The sequence below is a fragment of the Cicer arietinum genome, chromosome 3 (genome assembly GCF_000331145.2).
Source record: "Cicer arietinum cultivar CDC Frontier isolate Library 1 chromosome 3, Cicar.CDCFrontier_v2.0, whole genome shotgun sequence".
In the NCBI taxonomy this organism is placed as follows: domain Eukaryota; kingdom Viridiplantae; phylum Streptophyta; class Magnoliopsida; order Fabales; family Fabaceae; genus Cicer; species Cicer arietinum.
The window spans coordinates 12,335,841-12,350,262 of record NC_021162.2 but is presented as its reverse complement, the minus strand read 5'-3'; the positions used below and the strand labels follow the sequence as shown (position 1 = coordinate 12,350,262).

Here is a 14,422-nt window from a genome sequence, read left to right as displayed (position 1 = left end):
TGCACTACTTTAATGTATATAGATTTATAATTTTTTTTTTGTAAGTTTGATAAAATAAGAAAATAAATTGGAACTATTTTAGAAGTGTTAATTAATTGTAAAATTTCCTATCTATCTATATATACAGTTTAAATTTTATTTCAAAATACAAGTTGAAAATAATAATTTTTACAGTGATGAACTATTTAAAAATGTGTTTTTGATTATTAAAATATGAATGAATTTTTAGAAATCTTATAGATTTTAAAAATATCCGTGATTTATTTTATTTGTATTATATTTAGAAACATGATTTATCTTAGTTGTTTTTATTTAGACTTGAATTATTGAAAAGTAATTTAAAGAAAAATTTGGAATTCTCAATGAATTTTTTTTGGGTGTTAAAGGGTTAGTGATATTTTTTTAATAATAATTTTAGTCTAGAAATTAATTTTTATAATGATGTGTAACCTTGATAGTAGTTTTTGCACTACCTAATTCAATTTGGTTTGGTAATGTATCGTATCTTCTAGTAAATAATTATTTATCTTATCTTCTACTTGGAAAATCTATATATGCTACCATTTGTTGTAACTTTTATGTGATGGTTAACTCAAAAGAAAATTTAATCGTGATCAATTTGGAGCAGTTAGACCTCTATGAGAATATGTTTCATTTTTTAAACGTAAAATCTTGGTGCTAATTTTTGGATTAGTTATTTGAATGTGTATATGATTATGTAAATATTAAATTGTTCGTGTTCCAAGTGTTCTAATTATTGGAAATTGGTGTATTGAGTTAGAGTAGTCGAGAGCATCTAAAAGTAAAATAGTTTTATATTTCTTCAATCGGATTATGATTATATACTGATACTAGTGTCATTTCCTTGTTGTTGTAACTAGTTGTAAATTACCAATAAATTATTGTCAATGTGTAATTAAGTGAGTTTTTAACTTTAAGTAAGGAGTAGGAGTTGTGGCGCCGCCTTCGCACTCCTGAATCATGTTAAAGATACTTTTAATTACCCCTGTTTGAATTTGAATGACTACAATTAAAGTTCCTTAAGTAGTTGACTACATGAGTAGGAGGGACTAGCTACCCTGATGACTCATCGTTGATCAAAGAGGCAACAATAATCCGTAGTTATTATTAGTATAAATACTTGTTTATTTTGTTTTGGAAATAGTTAGAAACCATGTTCATCTATTATACAACTTTGAGTGATTATGAGTCTTATGTGGCACCAATGTTGAATGCTTAATAACTGATTTGGTGACGTGAATATTAGGTTGGTTGTGTGTACTTAAATTAAACATTCAATTAAGTATATTTGATCTTCTAAGTAACATGCTTCAAATAAATAAGAGCATTGTGTTAGTGTCTTTTTTTTGTTCTATATTGTCTTATTTGATAAGGACCTAGAACTATTGTAAGAGTTCTATAAATGAATTTTGTGTAACATTTTGAAATTAAGTTATACTTTGAGTGTGTTTGAAACAATATGTGAAAATATTTATCCTATTTAACTATGATTATACACATTACTTTTCTTTAAAAAAAAAGACTTAAGTGATTGCATGTCATCAAGTTGTTATATGTATTTTGGTTGTAATTCTTGAAGGTGTGAAATATTTTAAATGTTTCTCTATATGCCTACCTTTTGTGAAACCTGTAGAGTAATTGTTGTTAGAATTTGAACATTTTTAAGAGAGTAAAACTAGTAGAATATTGTTTTAGAAGTTAGTTGAATTTGAGAACGTATATGATATATGTGTTAATTGATTTAACTAAATGTAGTAAGTTCTTGTTGACTAAATTTACATTCTTAGTTTTATCTATAAACGATAATGATTGATCATTATATTTTCTTCATATTTAAGTTGTTGACTGTGATGTGTTTAATTGATTTGTCATGACATGTTAGCCTATCATGCTAAGTTAATTGATTTTTGACATATTGTGCTTAAATGACTAGTGAATGTCTTATGTAGGGTGATGATATCTTTGGGTACTAAGTTGAATCTTGAGGGTATTTAGTTTGATATTAGTTCATTTGTGGTTCACCACAAATTTCGAGGATGAAATTTCTCTAACAAGGGGATAACTGTAACACCCCAAATTTTATAATAAATATTTTCTTAATGAATAGGATTTTAGATAATTAATTTGATTTTAAAATTATTTTAGAATATATGTGGATAAATCTTGTGACTAACTTTCGTTATATGGAAGTTTTCTATGATAAGCTAATTTTGTATAGATTTGACTAAATAAGTGATATAAATAACAAATATTATATTTTATTATTTTATATATTTTTCTATATATAATAGTATTTTAGTGTAAATATTTTAAAGAATAAGATTTTAGGTGACTCTACATGTATATGTGCATTTGTAGTTAATGTGATATTTTCTAGTATGTTTGACCGACGTTAAGTGTACACATAATTATATTTAATTATTTATAAACATATTTTATTTCAATTATTTATTTTACAAATAATTATCTTGATATATTAGTAATTTTAATATTGATTTTCTTTATTTTTATATAGTTTCACATAATTATTTTTAATTATTAAGTAATATAAATTGTTGATTTTATTTTTATTTATTTTATCATTTCGACTATTCTATAAAGATGATGTATTTTTATATGATTATTTTGAAAGATGTTATAGTATTAATCATAGTTATTATTTTGAATATGTGAGTTTTGGTTAAAATTATACTTATTTATATTTAGGATAGATGATATTATGTTAAAATGAGTATTTTGGATAAAAGTTTCTAGGAAAGTAAAATAAACTATTTATTTATTAAGGGCTTTTAGAAAGAAAAAAATGAATTTTAGATCAGACGACTATTTACACCCCTATTTTCTACTTCGGCATATTAATTTGGGCTATTACTAGTTGGACATTTTCTTTTCTACACCTGCGAGTTGTTCATTACACCTCCATTTCTGCTTCAGACTGGACTCCCCTGTGTTGGGCCTTACAGACTGTTTTACTCCTGCACCTGTACATTTGTCATCTACACCCCTCAATCTGTAATTAAAACCAGAAAGAACAAACAGCAGCGCACCGTCAACAACACGCATAACACCATATTCCTCTAAAATTCGTCCCATCAATTCCTTGCCATTTTGAAACAATCTGAACCTCTATCCCACACAAAATCGGCCACTGAATCCATTTTTGTCATCAATTTTATCAATTGTGACTCCGTTTAATCAGAAACAGCTGCGTTTCTTTCCTTGGGCGAGCTGTTTTTAACCGATTTCGAGCTGTTTTTAACTGACAAGCTTAGTGATTCCGGGGAAGTACAACTGAATGAGCGTAATCGTGGCGGTCTGCTGTTGAGCCTTAAGGCAAGATTGTTAGACCTTGGAGGTATTCAGGTGGGGAATTCCTAGGTGACTTGGAGGTAGCACTCCAAATGTCGGGAGCTACCATGCAACAAATGTTACCTCGACTGTCACGTATATGTGTCTCGGGTTGAGTTGAGGGGGTCAATGAGGACATGGCCAATTTGAATTGTCTGTCCAGCGGGATGGTGGCATAGTATCAAACCTCCTAACCAAGTACTTCAGAGTTAGAATGGTACCACATTGTGAAGTAAAATATAAGCTCATGCATTGCATTGCATTTTTTTATGATTGTTTTGTTGTGATTAATAGGTATTGTGTGTGATAATAATTTCTCTTAGATGATTTGATGTTATAGTGAAATGCATTGATTTTACTTGAGTGGTTTTAACTTTATAATGTGATATTTTTCCTTGAAGAAAGATTGTGTTATGATACAATGTATTATGATTGTTTGAGTGTTCTTCTTACTTATATTATACTATTAACATGATTTCAAAACTCACCTCCTTCGTTGTTTGTGTTTGACTGGCTTGGCCCTGCGTTTGCAAAATTGCAGTTATTACAATTTAATGAGTCTTGAAGTTCAATTTTTGGAGAAACCCCACTCTGATAGGTGATATCGAGAATTTAGAGTTGTAATTTATCTTTTAGTATGTAAATACAAAAGACTTTTTATATGAAAACCTTAGTACTAGTAAGTTTTTGGAATTAAAATAAGAATTTATAGTTAAATCAAGTTCATTGAGATTAAATTGTTTTAATTGAGTAATAAAGTTTGAATTCTTCAATGTGTACTTTGAGAAACGTGATATCCTAAATTAGTTACAATTTTTTTTATTTCCTTGTAAATTAATTTTCTCTATCCGCTGCGAATTTTACTCAAAAAAATCTAGTATAAATTATTATATATGTCATTTTGGGGTTTAGGGTGTCACAGTATGAACATATAATACAATAGAGTTGTCAACTCTAGTTTATTATATGTTATTATTATCTTTATTTTGTAATTGTGCTAAATAACGAAAATAATAATAACATATATTAAAATTGAGTTGTCCAATAAATATTTAATTATTACTTTATTTGACAACTCTTATTTTTTTATATGTTATTATTATCTTCGTTATGAATTAAAACTACAAAACGAAGATAATAATAACAAAAAATAAAATAGTGTTGTTAAATAAAGTAATAATTAGCTATTTATTTGACAACTCAATTTTGTTATATATTATTATTATTTTGATTATTATACAAAATTGAGTAGCACTTAATAACAAACATAATAATAACATATAAAAAAATTGAGTTGTCAAATAAATATATAATTATTAATTTATTTGACAATTCTATTTTATGATATGTTATTATTATATTCGTTATGAAGTAAAGCTATAAAACATAGACAATAATAACATATAATAAAATAGTGTTGTCAAATAATGTAATAATTACATATTTATTAGACTTTTTATTAAATGTTATTATTATCTTCGTTTTGTGTCAAATAATGTAACAAAATTGAGTTGTCAAATAAATATGTAATTATTACTTTATTTGACAACTCTATTTTATTATTATCTTCGTTATGAATTAAAATTATAAAATGAAGATATTAATAACAAAAAATAAAATAGTGTTGTCAAATAAAATAATAATTACATACTTATTAGACAACTTTATTTAATTAAATGTTATTATTATCTTCGTTTGCTTGTTGTATTTAATAACGAACACAATAATAACATATAACAAAATTTAGTTGTCAAATAAATGTGTAATTATTACTTTATTTAACAACTCTATTTTATTATATGTTATTATTATCTTGGTTATGAATTAAAACTACAAAACAAATATAATAACAAAAAATAAAATGTTGTTGTCAAATAAAGTAATCATTACATATTAATTAGACAACTCTATTTTATTATATGTTATTATTATCTTGGTTATGAATTAAAACTACAAAACAAATATAATAACAAAAAATAAAATGTTGTTGTCAAATAAAGTAATCATTACATATTAATTAGACAACTCTATTTTATTATATGTTATTATTATCTTGGTTATGAATTAAAACTACAAAACAAATATAATAACAAAAAATAAAATATTGTTGTCAAATAAAGTAATAATTATATATTTATTAGACAACTCTATTTTATTTTATGTTATCATTATCTTCGTTTAGTAGTTGTACTTAATAACGAACAAAATAATAACATATAACAAAATTGAGTTGTCAAATAAATATGTAATTATTACTTTATTTGATAATTATATTTTATTAAATGTTATTATTATATTCGTTATGAAATAAACCTATAAAACGATGATAGTAATAACATATAATAAAATAGTGTTGTCAAATAATGTAATCATTACATATTTATTAGATAACTCTATTTTATTTTATGTTATCACTATCTTCTTTTAGTAGTTGTACTTAATATCTAAAATAATAATAACATATAAACAATATTGAGTTGTCAAATAAATATGTAGTTATTTCTTTATTTGACAAATCTATTTTATTATATGTTATTATTATTTTGGTTATGTAGGGTGGTACAAAAATCGCCTGAAAAGTCTAGACGAAATCGACGTCTAGGAGACCCTTATAGCATTCTTTTTCTAAATTTTTAACTCTGTTTCGATTTCCGCGTGAGATTTCAAACATTAGCCATCGTCTGGTCCAAAAATACATATTTCGGTCCATTTTTATCGGGTGATTCGAAAATCATCCGAAAAGTCCAAATGAAATCGATGGCCCAATACGCCTTTAGCGTTCTTCTCCTAATATTATAATTGTGTTTCGAGTTTCACGTCAGATTTCAAACACCAGCCATCGTCTGGTCCAAAAATACGGATTCGATCCATTTTTGTCTGAGGTAAGAAAATCCCCCGAAAAGTCCAAACGAAATGGAGGACTGGGAGACTCTTGTTGCATTCTTCTCCTAAATTTATAAATATATTTTGGGTTCCGTATCTGATTTCAAACACTAGCGATCATCTTGTCCGAAAATATGGATTTCAATCAATTTTTGTCAGGTAATACTAAAATCGCATGAAAAGTCTAGATGAAATTGAGGACAATGAGACCCTTATAGCATTCTTCTCCTAAATTTATAACTGTGTTTGGGATTCGGAGTTAGATTTCCAACACTAGATTTCTGGTGGAAAGAAATTATCAAAAAGTCCTTATGAAATCGAGGACCGAGAAACACTTTTAGCATTCATCTCCTAAATTTATAACTCTATTTCGGGGTCCGCTCCAGATTTCAAACATTATCCATCGTCTGGTTTGAAAATAAGGGTTTCCATCCATTTTGGTCGAGTGGTCCAAATTTTTTGGTCTGATGCGGAACCTAAAACACAATTATAAATTTAGGAGATGATTTCTATAAGGGTCTCCTGGTTCTTGATTTCATATGGACATTTTGGGCGATTTTCATACCACCTGTCAAATATGGACGAAAATCCGTATTTTCGAACCAAACGATGGCTAATATTTGAAATCTGACGCAAAATCGGAAACACAGTTATAAATTTAGGAGAATAATTCTATTAGGGACTTTTTCAGTCGATTTTGGTACGACCCTAAAAAAATGGACCGAAATCCATCTTTAAGGGTCTCCAGGTCCTCGATTTCATCAAGGCTTTTTGAGTGATTTTCGTACAACGAGACAATAATGGAACGAAATCCGTATTTTCGGACCATACGGTGGCTAGTGTTGGAAATCTGACGCATAATTCGAAACACAATTATAAGGGTCTCCCGGTCGTCGATCTCGTCTGGACTTTTCTGGGGAAATTTCGTACCACCAGACAAAAATGGACCCGAATCCGTATTTTCGGACCAGACAATGGCTAGTGTTTAAAATCTGACGTGGAACTCAAACCAAAATTATAAATTTACGAGAAGAATGCTAATTGGGTCTCCCGGTCCTCGATTTCTTCTAGAGTTTTCGGGAGATTTTTGTACTATCCTACAAAAATAAAATGAAATCCATATGTTCGGACTAGATGATGGCTAGTGTTTGTAATCTGAAGTAGAATCTGAAACACATTTATAAGTTTAGGAAAAGAATGATGTAAGGGTCTCCCGATCATTGATTTCTTATTGACTTTTCGGGTGATTTTCGTACCCCCAGACAATAATGGACCAAAATCCTTATATTCTGACCGGATGATGGCAAGTGATTGAAATCTAACGCGGAACTCGAAAACAATTATAAATTTATGAGAATAATGCAAAAAGGGTATGGGGTCCTTGATTTCATTTTGACTTTATGGGTGATTTCCGTACCACCAGACAAAAATGGACCGAAATCCATATTTTCAAACAAGACGTTGGCTAGTGTTTAAAATCTGACACAGAACCCAAATCCATATTTATCAATTTCGAACGATTTTTTACCGCTCGACAAAAATTGACCGAAATCCGTATTTTCAAACAAGACGATGGCTTGTGTTTGAAATCTGATGCAGAACCCAAAAAACAATTATAAATTGAAGAGACGAATTCTATAACGGTCGTCTGGTTTTCGATTTCATCTAGATATTGCGGGCGATTTTCGTACCACTTGACAAATAAGGACGGAAATCCATATTTTAGAACCAGACGATGGCTAATGTTTGAAATCTGAACCTGAAATCAAAACAGAGTTATGAATTTTGGAAAAGAATTCTATAAGGGTCTCCCGGTCCCCGATTTCATCTGGAATTTTTGGGCGATTTTCGTACTACCCGACAAAAATGAACCGAAATCCATAAATTAAGGCCAAACAATGGCTAATGTTTGAAATCTTACGCGTAAATCGAAACACAATTTTAAATATAGGAAAAGAATGCTGTAAGAGTCTCCTAGTCATCGATTTCTTTTGGACTTTTCAGGCGATTTTTGTACAATCCTACAAAAATGAAACGAAATCCGTATGTTTGGACTAGATGATGGCTAGTGATTGAAATCTGACGAAGAATCTAGAACAAAATTATAAATTTAGGAGAACAATGCTACAAGGGTCTCTCGATCCTCGATTTCATCTTTACTTTTCGGGCGATTTTCGTAACCCCAGACAATAATGGACCGAAATCCGTATATTTGGACCGGATGATGGCTAGCGTTTGAAATCTGAAGCAGAACTCGAAAAACGGATATAAATTTATGAGAAGAATGCTAAAAGGGTATCGGGTCCTCGATTTGATCTACACTTTATCGGCGATTTTCATACCACCAAACAAAAATGGACCGAAATTCGTATGTTCAGACCAGGCGTTGGTTAATGTTTAAATCTAACACGGAACCCGAACGATTTTCGATCATCGATTTTATCTAGACGTTTCGAACGATTTTTGTACCGCCCGACGAAAATGGACTGAAATCCGCATTTCCGGACAAGACGATGGCTTGTGTTTAAAATCTGATCTCGAACCCAAAACACAATTATAAGTTCAGGAGAAGAATTCTATAAGGGTCTCCTGGTTCTCGATTTCATCTAAACATTTCGGGCTGTTTTTCGTACCACTTGACAAATATGGACGGAAATCAGTATTTTTGAACCAGACGATGGCTAATGTTTGAAATCTGACGCGAATTCGGAAACACAATTATAAATTTAGGAGAAGAATTCTATTAGAGTCTCCTAGTCCTCGATTTCATCTGGACTTTTAAGTCGATTTTTGTGCCACCCTACAGAAATGGACAGAAATCCATATTTTTGGGCCAAATGATGGCTAATGTTTGAAAACAGAAGCGAAAATCGAAATAAAGTTATAGATTTAAGAGAAGAATTCTTTAAGGGTCTCCCAACCCTCGATTTTAGTAGAGCTTTCCGACCGATTTTCGTACCACCCAACAAAACTGGAACGTAATCCGTACTTTCGGACCAGATGATGGCTGGTGTTTGAAATCTGACGCGGAATTTGAAACACAATTATAAATTTTGGAGAAGTATGCTATAAGGGTCTCCCTGTCCTCGATTTCGTCTGGACTATTCTGGGGATTTTCGTACCACCAGGCAAAAATGGACTCAAATCTGTATTTTCAGACCAAACAATGGCTAGTATTTGAAATCTAACGCGGAACTCGAATCACAATTATAAATTTAGGACAAGAATCCTAAAAGGGTCTCCGGGTCCTCAATTTTCGTACCACCCGACCAAAATAAAACGAAATCCGTATGATCGGACAAGACGATGGCTAGTGTTTGAAATATGATGGGGAACCCGAAACATAATTATAAATTTAGGAGAAGAATTCTATAAGGGTCTCTCGGTCATCGATTTAATCTGGACTCTTCAGGTGATTTTCGTACAACCTGACAAAAATGGAACGAATCCGTATTTTCAGACCAGACGATGGCTATTGTTTGAAATCTGACGCGGAATAGGAAACACAGTTATAAATTTAGGAGAAGAATTCTATAAGGATCTCCTGGTCCTCGATTTCATCTGGACTTTTCAATCGATTTTCGTACTACCCAACAAAAACAGACCGAAATCTGTATATTCGGACAAGATGATGGCTAGTGTTTGAAATCAGACGCAGAACTCGAAACACACTTATAAATTTAGGAGAAGAATTCTATAAGGGTCTTCTGGTCCTCGATTTCATCTGTACTTTTCATGCAATTTTCGTACAACCCGATTATAATGGACTGAAATCCATATTTTCGGACCATACGATGGCTAATGTTTAAAATCTAAAGCGAAAATCGAAACACAGTTTTAAGTTTAGGAAAAGAATGCTATAAGGGTCTCTCGGTCCTCGATTTCTTCTGGAATTTTCAGGCGATTTGTGTACCACCCTACAAAAATGGGACGAAATATGTATTTTTCAGACAAGATGATGGGTATTATTTGAAATCAGACGCATAATTCGAAACACAATTATAAATTTATGAGAAAAATGCTACAAGGGTCTCCCGATCCTCGATTTCATCTGGAGTTTTCGGAGGATTTTCGTACCACCAAACAAAAATGGATAAAAAATCGTATTTTGGGACCAGACAATGGATAGTGTTTGAAATCGGACGTGGAACTCAAGACACATTTATAAATGTAGGCGAAGATATAATGGTCTCCCAGTCCTCGATTTGATATGGGCTTTTTGGGCGATTTTCATACCACCCGATAAAAAATGGAACGAAATCCGTATTTTCGGAGCAGAAGATGGCTAGTGTTGGAAATCTGATGCAGAAATCGAAACACATTTATAAATTTAGGAAAAGAATGCTCTTGGGGTCTCCAGGTCCTCGATTTCGTCTTGGCTTTTTGGGAAATTTTTGTACCACCCGACAAAAAGGAACGAAATCCGTACTTTCGGACTAGACGATGGCTAGTGTTGGAAATCTGACGTGGAATCCTTAACACATTTATAAATTTTGGAGAAGAATGCTACAAGGGTTTCCTAGTCCTCGATTTCGTTAGGAATGTTTGGGGGATTTTCGTACCACTTGACAAAAATGGAACAAAATTCGAATTTTCAGACCAGATGATGGCTAATATTTGAAATCTGATGCGGAACTTGATACACAATTATAAATTTAGGAGATGAATCCTAAAAGGCTCTCCGAGTCCTCGATTTCTATTGGAATTTTCGGGTGATTTTCGTACCACAATAATAAAATGACTGAAATCATATTTTCGGACCACAACATGGCTATTGTTTGAAATCTGACATGGAAATCAAAATACAATTATAAATTTAGGAAAAGAATGCTATAACGGTTTCCCGGTCCTCGATAAGTTCGGGCCCCCCGACATGGAACTTTCAGACGATTTTCGTACCGCTCGACAAAAATGGACCGAAATCCATATGTTCGGACCAGACATAGGCTAGTGTTTGAAATCTGACGCGGCTCCTGAATTACAATTATAAATTTAAGAGAAGAATGCTCCAAGGGTCTCCCGGTCCTCGATTTCATCTCAACTTTTCGTACTCCTAGACAAAAACGGATCAAAATTCGTATTTTCGGACCAGACAATGGCTAGTGTTTGAAATCTGACGCATAACTCAAATCACGATTATAAATTTAGGATTAGAATGTTACAAGGGTCTCCCGATCCTCAATTTCATATAGACTTTTCGGGTGATTTTCGTACCCCCAGACAAAAATGGAACAAAATTCGTATTTTCAAACCAAACGATGGCTAGTGTTTGAAGTCTGACCAGGAACTCGAAACACGGTTATAAATTTATGAGAAGAATGCTATAATGGTCTCACGATCCTCGATTTCATCTAGACTTTTGGGGCTTTTTTCGTACCACTCGACAATAATGGACCAAAATCCGTATTTTCAGACCAGACGATGGCTAGTGTTGTAAATCTAACACATAATTCGAGATACAATTATAAATTTGGAAGGTTAATGCTAAAAGAGTCTCCCAGTCCTCAATTTAATCTATAATTTTTGGGGGATTTTCTAACCACCGTACAAAAATGGAAAGAAATCCGTATTTTCGGACTAGACAATGGCTAGTGTTTGAAATCTGACGCGGAGCCCGAAACACAATTATAAATTTAGGTGAAGAATGCTAAAAGGGTCTCTAGGTCCTCGATTTCATCTAAACGTTTTTGGTGATTTTCGTACCCCCAGACATAAATAGACCGAAATCCGTATTTTCTGACCAAATGATCGCTAGTGTTTGAAATGGAAACACAGTTATAAATTTAGGAGAATAATGCTATAAGGAACTCTCGGTCCTCGATTTCATTTAAACTTTTCCAAAAAATTTCGTACCACTCAATAAAAATGGACCGAAATCTGTATTTTCGGACAAGACGACGGCTAGTGTTGGAAATCTGACGCGGAACCCAAAACATAATTATAAATTAAGGAGAAGAATGCTATAAGGGTCACCCACTCCTAGATTTCATCTGGACTTTTCGATCGATCTTTGTACCACTCGACAAAAATGGAACGAAATCAATTTTTTTAGACTAGAAGATGGCTAGTGTTTGAAATCTGACGTGGAACTCGAAACACAGTAATAAATTTTGTAAAAGAATGCTATAACGGTCTCTCAGTCCTCGTTTTCGTCTGGACATTTCGGGGGATTTTCGTACCACCAGACAAAAATGGACCGAAATCTGAATTTTGGGACCAAACAATGGTTAGTGTTTGAAATCTGACGCGGAACTAGAAACACAATTATAAATTTAGGAGAGGAATGCTAAAAGGGTCTCTAGGTTCTCGATTTCACCTAAACCACTCGACAAAAATGGACCGAAAAAATGTATTTTCGGACCAAACGATAGCTAGCGTTTAAAATCTGACGTGAAACCTGAAACACAATTATAAATTTTTTAGAAGAATGCTATAAGGGTCACCCGGTCCTCGATTTCATTTGGACTTTTTGGTCGATTTTTGTACCGTCCTACAAAAATAGAACGAAATCCGTATTTTCATACCATGCGATGGCTAGTGTTGGAAATCTGACGCGGAATTCGAAACACAATTATACATTTTGGAGAAGAATGCTACAAGGGTCTTCCAGTCCTCAATGGATGGTATTTTTAGACCAGACAATGGCTAGTGTTTTAAATCTCACACGTAGCCCGAAACATAGTTATAAATTTAAGGGAATAATGCTATAAGGGTTTCCCTATCCTTGATTTCATCTGGACTTTTCGGGCGATTTTCATACCACCCGCCAAAACTTGGTCGAAATCCATATTTTCAAACCAAATGATGGATAATGTTTGAAATCTAATGTGGAAATCGAAACACATTTATAAATTTAGGAAAAGAATGCTATAAGGGTTTCACGGTCCTCGATTTCTTCTGGAGTTTTCGTGCGATTTTTGAACCACCCTACAAAAATAGAACAAAATTTGTATCTTCGGACCAGAAGATGGCTAGTGTGTTAAATCTGACACGGAACTAGAAACACAATTAAAAATTTAGGAGAAGAATGCTACAAGGGTCTCCCTATCCTCGATTTCATTTGCACTTTTCGAGAGATTTTCGTACCACAAAACAATAATGCACTGAAATCCACATATTTTGGCCAGATGATCGCCAGTGTTTGAAATCTGACGCAGAACCCGAAACACAGTTATAAACTTAAGAGAAGAATGCTATAAGGGTTACCCCGTCCTCAATTTCATTTGGACTTTTTAGGTGATTTTTGAACCACACGACAAAAATGGAACGAAATCCGTATTTTCGGACTTGACGATGTCTAGTGTTTAAAATCTGTCCCGGATCCCGAAAAACATTTATAAATTTAGGGGAAGAATGTTATAAGGGTCACCCGGTCCTCAATTTCATTTGGACTTTTCGGGCGATTTTTGAACCACATAACAAAAATGGAACAAAATCCATATTTTCGGGTTCAGCGCCAGATTTCAAACACTAGCCATCGTCGGATCCAATAATACGATTTTCAATCTATTTTTGTCGGGTGGTACGAAAATCCTTGAAAAGACCAGATGAAATCGAGGACTAGGAGACCCTTATCGAAATATCCTCTTATATTTATAATTGTGTTTTGGGTTTCGCATTTGATTTCAAACACTAGTAGTCGTCCTGTACGAAAATACGGATTTCGGCCCATTTTTGTCGGGTGGTACGAATATCGCCCTAATAGTAGATGAAATCGAGGACCACGAGACCCTTATAGCATCCTTCTCCTAAATTTATAACTGTGTTTTGGGTTCCACGTCTTATTTCGACCACAAGCCATTGTCTTGTTCGATAATACGGGTTTCGGTCAATTTTTGTCGGGTGGTACGAAGATCACTCGAAAAGTCTAGATGAAATCGGGGACGAGGATACCCATTAAGCATTCTTCTCCTTAATATATAATAGTGTTTTGGGTTCCGCATCAGATATCAAAACACTAGCCATCATCTGGTTTGAAAATACAGATTTTGGTCCATTTTTGGCGAGGGGTAGAAAAATTGCCCGAAAAGTCCGATGATCCGTTTCAGATTTATAAATGCATTTCGGGATCCCCTTCAGATTTCAATCACTAGCCATAAAATGAAATCGAGGACTAAGAGACCCTTATAGCATTCTTCTCCTAAATGTATAACAATGTTTCTGGTTCAGC

The 14,422-nt window shown here is 32.6% G+C and overlaps 1 protein-coding gene across 1 annotated transcript in view; it reads right to left on the bottom strand.

Annotated features, from left to right (window-relative positions):
- Positions 1–2,892: 2,892 nt before the first annotated feature.
- Positions 2,893–14,422, bottom strand: part of LOC140919655 (uncharacterized) — a 30,956-nt gene continuing 19,426 nt past the window's right edge. The window contains exon 3 of the mRNA XM_073366258.1: positions 2,893–3,147. Within this exon, the coding sequence (XP_073222359.1) occupies positions 2,893–3,147 (255 nt within the window). The remainder of the gene's footprint in view (positions 3,148–14,422) is intronic.